At 43.1% G+C, this 11,613-nt stretch overlaps 1 protein-coding gene across 2 annotated transcripts; it reads right to left on the minus strand.

The window, feature by feature from the left end:
- Positions 1–672: 672 nt before the first annotated feature.
- rnf14 (ring finger protein 14) lies at positions 673–11,140 on the minus strand. Of its 2 annotated transcripts, none has more exons than XM_053648735.1 (8): positions 11,040–11,140; positions 8,191–8,351; positions 7,966–8,096; positions 7,036–7,560; positions 5,756–5,984; positions 5,232–5,404; positions 1,821–1,901; positions 673–1,278 (listed from the first exon to the last, which is right to left on the minus strand). In XM_053648735.1, the coding sequence occupies exons 2-8, from the start codon at positions 8,339–8,341 to the stop codon at positions 1,249–1,251; spliced, it is 1,320 nt and encodes a 439-aa protein (XP_053504710.1). In that variant the 5' UTR covers positions 8,342–8,351; positions 11,040–11,140; the 3' UTR covers positions 673–1,248. The 2 variants fall into 2 exon arrangements, with proteins under 2 accessions (XP_053504710.1, XP_053504709.1); XM_053648734.1 differs by having other exon boundaries at positions 1,771–1,901.
- Between the last annotated feature and the right edge of the window lie 473 nt (positions 11,141–11,613).

Here is an 11,613-nt window from a genome sequence, read left to right on the forward strand (position 1 = left end):
TGATGTCATTTTTTCACACATCTCTTTAGAACCTGTGAATGCTGGAAAAACAGCTTTAGAGGAAAAACATTCCTTATTCATTTTAATGACCGGCTGAACTTCTGTATCCATCAAGTATGAAAATTAGCAGAATAAAACAAGTCCTTTAATTAAATATAAATAATTTTACAAGAACCTCTGTCCCTTCATTCCAGGTCATCAGTTAGTGTTAGCTATTTTAAGTTGCGGATAAGTGCTTCCAGGGTCAAAGTTCAGCAGGATGACGGCCATTTTAACCAGCAGCAGGTGGGTTTCCCTCCATACAAAGTTATTCATTTACGTGTAAATTCTTTGTAATGTAAATGTAAATTTAGATATGTAAGTAGAGATACACCTTTCAATCTTCCTGTAAAGTAATTTTTTAAAGTAAAAGGGGTTAAAAAAGATTGAAGTTTATTGATGCTGCGTCTTTAACGATGTGCGCTTTGAGACGCCATCTTAGAAAAATGCATCTTTAATCATACATCTTCAATATTCTTTAATGTGGTGCCATTACTTTAAGTCACCGGTGTTACTGTCGCTGGTGTAAAGGCCTGTGCTTCTCTGGTGGTATTGAGCGAGTTAAACCGTGATAAAATCGCTGATCAGTGATTCGTGCAATTAATCTTGTATGTATTAAATGTAAATAAAAGGCAGGGTTCATGTGTGTTTATTGTGTCAAGCTGTGTACATGATTACATCTATATACATGTATTCATGTTTTCAATAAATCTTTACCAAAGAAAAAAGAACAGACTTAATAAGAAAACAATTACTTCCATAATAGCACATTTATGCTAATATTGTAATAATAGTCTTCACTGTGACAGTCAAAGTCTCTACCGTGTAAACAGAACATGAACAGAATAAACTGCTTTAGTGTTCTTCCATGTTACTCGACTCGGAACACGACGAACATCAACAGAGAGAAGTGTGAAGAATGTTTTTGTGAAGAACGGTTTGCGCTCGTGAAATTACAGGAAGGCCTCCGACGGCTTCTTTTCAAACAAATAACAAGCTCCATTTTGCTCGTTAGCGTTTCTGAATCCCCTTCACCGAGCTGATCACTCATCAGATTCTGAAACGACTGCAAAAATAAATTAAATAAAACATGGCTGTAAAGTGAGGGGATGCACAGAGCAGGTAGCAGGTATTAGTGCACTGGTACATTCGTGCAGCTCCAGATGGTGGGACGCAACTCATTTTCATTCGTCTTCATCACTCCACAACTCATCTTCTGCTTCTACACCCTGGAACAATCTAGAAAGAGAACGAAAATGTTTTAGAAAAGAAGAGAAGACACCATACACCTTTAATACAGGGTGAGGGATGGAGGTGAGGGTGGACGAGATCAGTGTAGAGGTGGAGGTGAGGGTGGAGGAGATGGGTGTAGAGGTGGAGGTGAGGGTGGAGGAGATGGGTGTAGAGGTGGAGGTGAGGGTGGAGGAGATGGGTGTAGAGGTGGAGGTGAGGGTGGAGGAGATGGGTGTAGAGGAGGAGGTGAGGGTGGAGGAGATCGGTGTAGAGGAGGAGGTGAGGGTGGAGGAGATGGGTGTAGAGGTGGAGGTGAGGGTGGAGGAGATGGGTGTAGAGGAGGAGGTGAGGGTGGAGGAGATCGGTGTAGAGGTGGAGGTGAGGGTGGAGGAGATGGGTGTAGAGGAGGAGGTGAGGGTGGAGGAGATCGGTGTAGAGGAGGAGGTGAGGGTGGAGGAGATGGGTGTAGAGGAGGAGGTGAGGGTGGAGGAATCATACTGGTTGAAGCAGGGTATGTTGGGATTGGTGAAGTGGCTGTAGGGATTCACTTTAGACAGAGGAACCAGGCAGAGCCAGCAGAAGTTCTTGTGACAGAAGGAGCAGGTCATTTTGTTGCAGCCTTCCATCTTCTGCAGAACCAAGAGGAGAAACGTCACCTGAAATATCTTCCACCTTTCATTCAGTTTATATTCAAACATTAAGTTATACAGAGTGATGAGATGTACAGAGCACACAGCTGGATCCTTACACTCACATTACACCTAATCCTGTCCAGAGTTATACGGAAGTGTGGAGCGAGGATTATTCATCAGCGTGTTTAACAACACGAGCAGCACGATTAGAGTGTTTTACTTTACTCATCACCGTAACGGATCTATAACCGCTTTACTCGTCACCGTAACGGATCTATAACCGCTTTACTCGTCACCGTAACGGATCTATAACCGCTTTACTCGTCACCGTGACGGATCTATAACCGCTTTACTCGTCACCGTGACGGATCTATAACCGCTTTACTCGTCACCGTAACGGATCTATAACCGCTTTACTCGTCACCGTGACGGATCTATAACCGCTTTACTCGTCACCGTGACGGATCTATAACCGCTTTACTCGTCACCGTGACGGATCTATAACCGCTTTACTCGTCACCGTGACGGATCTATAACCGCTTTACTCGTCACCGTAACGGATCTATAACCGCTTTACTCGTCACCGTAACGGATCTATAACCGCTTTACTCGTCACCGTAACGGATCTATAACCGCTTTACTCGTCACCGTGACGGATCTATAACCGCTTTACTCGTCACCGTGACGGATCTATAACCGCTTTACTCGTCACCGTGACGGATCTATAACCGCTTTACTCGTCACCGTGACGGATCTATAACCGCTTTACTCGTCACCGTGACGGATCTATAACCGCTTTACTCGTCACCGTGACGGATCTATAACCGCTTTACTCGTCACCGTGACGGATCTATAACCGCTTTACTCGTCACCGTGACGGATCTATAACCGCTTTACTCGTCACCGTGACGGATCTATAACCGCTTTACTCGTCACCGTGACGGATCTATAACCGCTTTACTCGTCACCGTGACGGATCTATAACCGCTTTACTCGTCACCGTGACGGATCTATAACCGCTTTACTCGTCACCGTGACGGATCTATAACCGCTTTACTCGTCACCGTAACGGATCTATAACCGCTTTACTCGTCACCGTAACGGATCTATAACCGCTTTACTCGTCACCGTAACGGATCTATAACCGCTTTACTCGTCACCGTGACGGATCTATAACCGCTTTACTCGTCACCGTGACGGATCTATAACCGCTTTACTCGTCACCGTAACGGATCTATAACCGCTTTACTCGTCACCGTAACGGATCTATAACCGCTTTACTCGTCACCGTGACGGATCTATAACCGCTTTACTCGTCACCGTAACGGATCTATAACCGCTTTACTCGTCACCGTAACGGATCTATAACCGCTTTACTCGTCACCGTAACGGATCTATAACCGCTTTACTCGTCACCGTGACGGATCTATAACCGCTTTACTCGTCACCGTAACGGATCTATAACCGCTTTACTCGTCACCGTAACGGATCTATAACCGCTTTACTCGTCACCGTAACGGATCTATAACCGCTTTACTCGTCACCGTAACGGATCTATAACCGCTTTACTCGTCACCGTAACGGATCTATAACCGCTTTACTCGTCACCGTGACGGATCTATAACCGCTTTACTCGTCACCGTAACGGATCTATAACCGCTTTACTCGTCACCGTAACGGATCTATAACCGCTTTACTCGTCACCGTGACGGATCTATAACCGCTTTACTCGTCACCGTAACGGATCTATAACCGCTTTACTCGTCACCGTGACGGATCTATAACCGCTTTACTCGTCACCGTAACGGATCTATAACCGCTTTACTCGTCACCGTAACGGATCTATAACCGCTTTACTCGTCACCGTGACGGATCTATAACCGCTTTACTCGTCACCGTAACGGATCTATAACCGCTTTACTCGTCACCGTAACGGATCTATAACCGCTTTACTCGTCACCGTAACGGATCTATAACCGCTTTACTCGTCACCGTAACGGATCTATAACCGCTTTACTCGTCACCGTGACGGATCTATAACCGCTTTACTCGTCACCGTGACGGATCTATAACCGCTTTACTCGTCACCGTGACGGATCTATAACCGCTTTACTCGTCACCGTGACGGATCTATAACCGCTTTACTCGTCACCGTGACGGATCTATAACCGCTTTACTCGTCACCGTAACGGATCTATAACCGCTTTACTCGTCACCGTAACGGATCTATAACCGCTTTACTCGTCACCGTAACGGATCTATAACCGCTTTACTCGTCACCGTGACGGATCTATAACCGCTTTACTCGTCACCGTGACGGATCTATAACCGCTTTACTCGTCACCGTAACGGATCTATAACCGCTTTACTCGTCACCGTGACGGATCTATAACCGCTTTACTCGTCACCGTGACGGATCTATAACCGCTTTACTCGTCACCGTAACGGATCTATAACCGCTTTACTCGTCACCGTAACGGATCTATAACCGCTTTACTCGTCACCGTGACGGATCTATAACCGCTTTACTCGTCACCGTGACGGATCTATAACCGCTTTACTCGTCACCGTGACGGATCTATAACCGCTTTACTCGTCACCGTGACGGATCTATAACCGCTTTACTCGTCACCGTGACGGATCTATAACCGCTTTACTCGTCACCGTAACGGATCTATAACCGCTTTACTCGTCACCGTGACGGATCTATAACCGCTTTACTCGTCACCGTGACGGATCTATAACCGCTTTACTCGTCACCGTGACGGATCTATAACCGCTTTACTCGTCACCGTGACGGATCTATAACCGCTTTACTCGTCACCGTAACGGATCTATAACCGCTTTACTCGTCACCGTAACGGATCTATAACCGCTTTACTCGTCACGGATTACTTCTTAATGATATTAAAAGGCGTTTTATGAAAAAAAGAAAAGGATGTATGTCCTGTATCCTGATTGAACTTCACCGAGGTCCTGCATCTGCCTCAGGATGTCAGTGTGACGCTCGTCACGCCTCAATATTATTTTAAACTTAGAGATTAAACTCTCCAACGGGAGCTGTGTTTGCTTACACGACTGTTCTACTGCACCAGGGGCGCATAGTGACTCAAACACACACACACACACACACACACACACACACACACGTGCTCAGAACTCACACTCTGATTCTGATAGCGAAGGTAATCAGACACTATTCTATTTCCTCAGGTCTTTAAGTGGAAGTCGTTTCGTGTGTTAGTGTACCTGAACAGGTAAACAGTTTACTTTGTATCTAAAGCGACTGAACAGGTCATGGTTTTAAGATGCAGCAGTGGAGCTGACCTGAATGTGAGTGCCACATCGAGGGCAATTTTTAGAGTTCTCTTCCAACCAGTCCCTGCTGAAGGACTCCTCTATAGCACGCTGGATCACCTGCTTCCCAAAACGCTGCTCCAAGAACTTTTTCTCCTCCTCAGAGCTCCCCTGGTACATCTCCTGCAGGTCATGAAGCTCCTCTATAAATAAATAAATAAACAAACAAACAAACCAATAAATAAATGGACTGCTGAGAAGCATGGCTGCAGAACATATTCTTCTCAATACATTTCTCTGCTCTTATATCCGCTCATTCTTCTCAGGAGTGATTAATGAGATTAACATCTCTCAAAATAGAACTGCTAAAAAAGTTAAAACACGAAACACTAAGGTTTTAAGTCCTCATCACATTTCTTTGTTTACAGTCACACCTGTGCGCTCGCACTTTATACCGCTAGATATTAATTTGCTTGTTTATTCTGTACGTTATTGAAGCAGTCGTACCCTTATTACGAGTATATAAGTTATAATCAGTAAAAGTGACGGCTTACTGATGGTGGGTGGGCAGTGCGAGAGGCCGTGATAGGCGCGCTTGCACAACGTACAGAAGGCGTAGCGGCAGGATGGACACAGGCCCATGGTGGTGTTGGGCTCCAGCATCACAGCCATGCAACAGGAAGCGCGAGGACAGTACACAACGTCCGCCATCAGGTCCAGGCTGTACTGCAGCAACAAGCGATCGTAGCGCGCGAACTCGTCCTCCCCAACCAGCAGTTTCACCTGTGAATGACGCATGAGCACGTCACGCTCGGACACCTTAACGTCCCGATGGCATCATTCAAATCTCACTTCACGTTATTACACTTTTAGACAATATGGACCCCGTAACCACACTCGCAGCAAAATAAATACAATCAAGTGCCATTCTGCTCGCACTTTTCAAGTGTTGTGGCTGTTAGTCTTATATGTTGGCCTTAAGGTTATCTATAAGCTCGTGCGCTCCAAAACAACCTCTCTCTAGCGCAGATACGGCTCGACCGCTGTGATGACATCATTCTGCACTTCAGCTTCTCGTCGGATTTTCTGTCCAATCAAATGCTTTCTGTGTCCCGCCCCCAACGTTATAAAAATCACGTTGCCGTTGCTGAGCGAGAGAGATTATATCAGCACACATGGGTCATAAATGTGTTAATAATAATAATAATAATAATAATAATAATAATATTATAATTCCTGGTTCAGTGGAAGTTAGGTCAACACATCGAAGGCACTTCACAGGGACTTTAACCGTTTAATGTTTTTGGATTTCTTTCTATCAGAATTAATTTCACAATTGAAATACTATTCTAATTTAATATTTTTAGATTTACATATTTGAAGGCAAATCGAATGTTTTTATTTTTATTTAAACTTATTGTATAAATGAACCTTTTTGCTTGATGTTGAAAAAGGATCAGAATAAATCCGTGCTTTATGTTTGGGTTTAAATTTTCTAATTCTTTATAAAAACCATGTTTGTTTTAAGGGCTGGTGTTCGTGAAATCGCTTTATACAGTGAACAGGAAGCGTTTAGGGATTTCAGCGCTGCGAGGCTGAGAGAAGACAAACGGCGGATTTTCAGAAAATCAAACTACATATCAGAGAAAAGAAAACAATAATTAGTGTATATAACGTTTATGTCAGGCTAATGTTATAGGCATTTTATTATTTAAATATGTCACCTGATTTTCAGTCATCCAGGTGATTTAAATAATTTATTTTCTTAATATATTTATATTCGCTAAATGAGCTTGAAACGATGCTCCAGATACGCACAGGTGTAAGAGGATACCTGGGAAGGCGTGGCTACAGAAGTACACTTCGGCTCGGGGCACGTAAGGCACTGGACTTTGCCGTCTCGGATCTGGATCTGGAAGTACTCCGTGACGCAGGCCTTGCAGTAAACGTGCTGACACTCTTTAAAGAGCACACAGCTGGAGCCCAGCTTCTCGGAGAAGCAGATCCCGCAGCAGAAGACCTTACTGTCGAAAACCTTCTGCCGCCGGGCTTCGTCGAAGTCCAGGAGCTGACGCAGCAGGTCGGCGTGCGGCTCGGCCTCCAGAACCGCGCGAGGGTCCAGCTCTGACGGCTTCTTCTTCTCCTTACCTGCATTTTCGAGTCGCTTGGCGGCTCCGTCGGTTCTGCAGCGTTCCAGTGGAGAATGTTTGCTGCTGCTGATACTGTGGATATCCAGAGGAGACTGCAGACCCAGGAAGTCCAAAGCCTCCTCCTTGAGGAACTGGATCCAGGTGAAGAGCACCACGCTTCCCTGATTCTCCTGCCACAGGTTGTCCAGACATTTACACAGAGACGTCAGCTGATAAATGGAGAAGGTGGAGAGAAGGGAAGGTGGAGGGAGAATGAAACACTTTAAACTTTTCTTATGCCCCTCCCAGCCAGTTTTATTCCCTTCACTCCCAGCCATGCTACTAACACACGTACACTCCAAACACAGTATGTGTTTTTTTTTTGTTATATTAAACACCTGAATTTTAACACCTGTATACCTTTCTTTCAAAAACGATGGAATCCTGTTTGAGAAATATAATTGTGTTTCCATAACTGATCAATTAAAGTCTCGTACAATAAACCAAACAGTTTTAACATGTTTTGCTGTGGCCATGATGAAGAATGTACCAAGTGAGAATCTAAAAACAATTCCTGCACATAACAGCACGGCACCGAGCTCTCTGAGCCGTACTCACAACAATCTGTTCCTCACCTGGAGTCTGGAGAGCCATTTGGAGCTGAGGGTAAACACCGGCGCTGATGAGGAAGGATAATCGACAGGAAGCTCGAAACTCAGGAGCAGAGGAGGCAGAAACGATACGTCGTACTCCACGCATTTCTCCCCTGTCCAGGCAAAAGTCACACAAGCGCAGGTGAGAAGCAGGAGGAGAAATCAGAGTCTGGTTTAAACACTAGACTGAATCTAGCATCGCCTCACCTCTGACCTGCAACCTGAAGTCGGGGGGCAGCTTGAGGCACAGATGGATTTCTCCTTCCCGGCCTGATTCGGCTCGGCGAAACTCTTCTTCATCATAAATACTCGCTAGAGCCAACAGCTCATCATCCTGTGCTTCCTGATCCTCAGACATTTGAACATTCCTGATGGAACAGAAGACCGGATATTCGTTTAAATATCACACACTTTGAGCCACACCACACGGACTCGAATTTAACTCTGAACACGAAGATAAATAGAAGTATAACAGAAGTAACTAAACGTTGTGCAAGAATTACGACAATACTAAACCGGGCGTGTCCGATCTTATCCGCTGACGGCCTGCGTGGATGCGAGTATTCGTTCCAGACAATCAGGAGCCACAGCTGCTAATCGACGGCTGTTTCTCAATTCTAATAATACAAAGAACGGACTTGTGTTCCGGTGAAGACCGGTCATGCCAGGTGACCTTGGAAGAACGAACTCAGAAGGACATGAGGACACAGAACGCATCTTTGTGAGAATTGAGATGCGAGCTTCCTGTTGCGTAATGGACATCCCAGAACATTTCTAGTAGTGCGACAGGACCATCGTCTCTTCAGTGCTCTGTGTTTCAGCTGGTTAATAGATTTACTGTAAACTGGCTGATTTAAACACGTATAAATGTTTAATTAACTTTAACTAATGAGTTTACCGTTACCTCAGAATGGAAGCTAGTGTAATTTAATTAAAATACTTCTGAGGGATAAATCTGACTTTTCAACTACCTCATATATATCTCAATATAAATCGTATATAAAAATCATCCTTTTTAGATTACTGTCATTAAAAAGATGTTAGTTAGTTATGGATCGGGTTTCAGTCATCCGCTATCGTTTTGCCGCAATGACTTCTGGGACTTCAAGCGGGTTCGGTGCGCTCAGGTCTGCATCCGATGCGTCCTCTGTTTCATGAACACATCCGGGTAATTTCACGCGTCCTGGGGACTATAGTCTAGTAGTACTTGTATTGGAATTGAACTTCGGTGGTAGATGAGGACGTAGAACGAGTTCACAAGGATGCAAGATCGCAGATGGAGAAACGGCCGATTAAAGGCGAAGATCAACTGATACGTATAGTAGTGGTTCAGCTTCAGAGCGCTCTCATTATTCTATCCTGCTTTATTCTCTCCTGTATTAACCATCTTTCTGTAATAAACCTTTTTACCTTCAGAGGACGAGTCTGCGAGTGTTGTCTAATTTCCACATCAGAGCGTAAAAATAAAGACCATCACTGACTAATTTGACTAGTTTGACATTGACTAGTTTTTTGATTCATTTTGGACGTCCCTATTTTTATTTATTTGGAGCATTACTTTTTGGTTCAGTTTGTATATCTTTTGCTTACTTTAATATTTTTTAAAATATTTATTCCATGGTACAGTCAGTACTGTTTATTTTTGTAATAAAGTTCAGCAATATTTTACTTGGAATGTTATGATGTCGTTCAAAAACGATCGGCTGATTAATCGGCAGGTACTGCTCAATTTAGTTATCGATATCGGTAAAAAAGTTATCGGTATCGATAAAATCCACGACCTCGGTCGACCACTAATATTAACATGAAAGGAAAATATTAAACAACTTGCTTTCTCAAACAGGATCACATCATAACCTGCTCTTCTACCCATAACCCAACTGTTCTTACACTGTTCATGTTGGAAATTTAATAAAACGAGTCATTTTACGCCACATATTATGATACGTTTGATGGTGGAGAAGAATTTGGGCGAGCGTGCAGACAAGCAGTCCTAACTTTAGGAAACCACATCTTCAGACTCTCTCGCTCGTGCTCTCTCTCTCTCTCTTGCTCTCTCGCTCTCTCTTGCTCTCTCACGTCCCCATTCTAACGATCTGTCCTGTATTATTATTAAACTCTGATTGTAGGGCAGATTTATAAGATTTACTTTGTACAACAATTAAAAGACAGTACAGCTCTTCCACGTCAAACAGAAATCTTATTTGCGATGCCGGTGTCATAAATTACACACAGCAGTGTGTTGTGTTGTGTTGTGTATCATCATCATCATCATTTATATTGTATATTGTCTGTAAACACTTTTGTGAACTCTATGCATGCTGTGTTGAATTGTGTCCTGTGTTATAAAGTATACCTCATGTATATTGTAAACTTGTTATTGGTGTACAGTGTTAGAGTTTGTATTGTTCTGAATTGCTTACACTTTTCTTTTTCTTTCTTTCTGTGTTTCATTGTTGAATGAAGCCCATTAGGCACATCGCAATAAACTTTTACTTACTAAAAAGGATTTTGTGACTTTATCAAAAAAAAAAAAACACTACTACAGTTGTTCTGATAAGATCTTATGATCATAAAATATAAATATGCAGAAGCATGGTGAAATGGTGGGCGTGTAAAAGTGCAGTGCGCATGCGCAGAATCCCAATCATCACCGTTTGACCTGCCGGATGTCTGCGTTGTTTACTTTTGAACAGAAATGTACAGTAATCACCTCACACTTCACACACAGGTGAGATCTCAAACTGGAAGCGTCTCACATTACAACTTATCTGCCTTCATCTATTTAACTGGCATCAAATTGAAACTACTGAATTTTCAAAGCAATCTCTAGACTATCTCTAATCTCTAACCCCTCTAACCCTAACCCTAGTTAACTAGTTATCGAAGCTAATAGCTAGCTAACCTGAGCAGATGTTAGAGGAGCTTAGCTGTTGCTAGCAAACATAACTAGCTGTCACATAGCACCCAGACCAACTGTTTAAAAACAACACTTCCGTTCCGGCATAAGTTAACAAATAAACAATATTACCTAGATAAATGAATGACTAACTTACCTACAGAGTAGACCGATAAATAAATAAAACCAGAAGCAGAAGAACTACTTCATGTTATCATGCATTGTCGCCCAGATTCTGACAAAGGTCGGTCCCGCCCCTGCAGCGCGCGGATTGGCTAGCTTGTCCAATCACATCTCCTGTTGCTGTTGATTGACGCAGCTGAGTCAGTGGGGGGGAGGGGGGGGGTTTCTTAATACCGGAAGTATCGTTAGGCTAAGCAGGTTTTTCCCCCCCCTAGACCGTATTAGTGCTGAGTCACTGCGAACTTAACTTTAGTATATTTATTTTAGAATTAATTATCTTTCATGAATTCTTATGTAAAATAAAACATTTTTAATTGTAAATAATTTTTGGAAGGATTGTTTACTTCTGCGCACGAGCCAAGAACGTCACACGTTACAATTAATTAGGATTAATTAAAAAAATTATCATTTTTGTCTCGCCCTTACTTAATACGGAACATTATTTACAATTTTGTATTCTCTAAAATAAATCTATTTTTCAAAACTGGCTTAATAACAAATTATTTTATTTATATATTAGAGAGAATAAATCTGGAATGTGGAGATAT

Source organism: Ictalurus furcatus, chromosome 18, assembly GCF_023375685.1.
Source record: "Ictalurus furcatus strain D&B chromosome 18, Billie_1.0, whole genome shotgun sequence".
Classification (NCBI taxonomy): domain Eukaryota; kingdom Metazoa; phylum Chordata; class Actinopteri; order Siluriformes; family Ictaluridae; genus Ictalurus; species Ictalurus furcatus.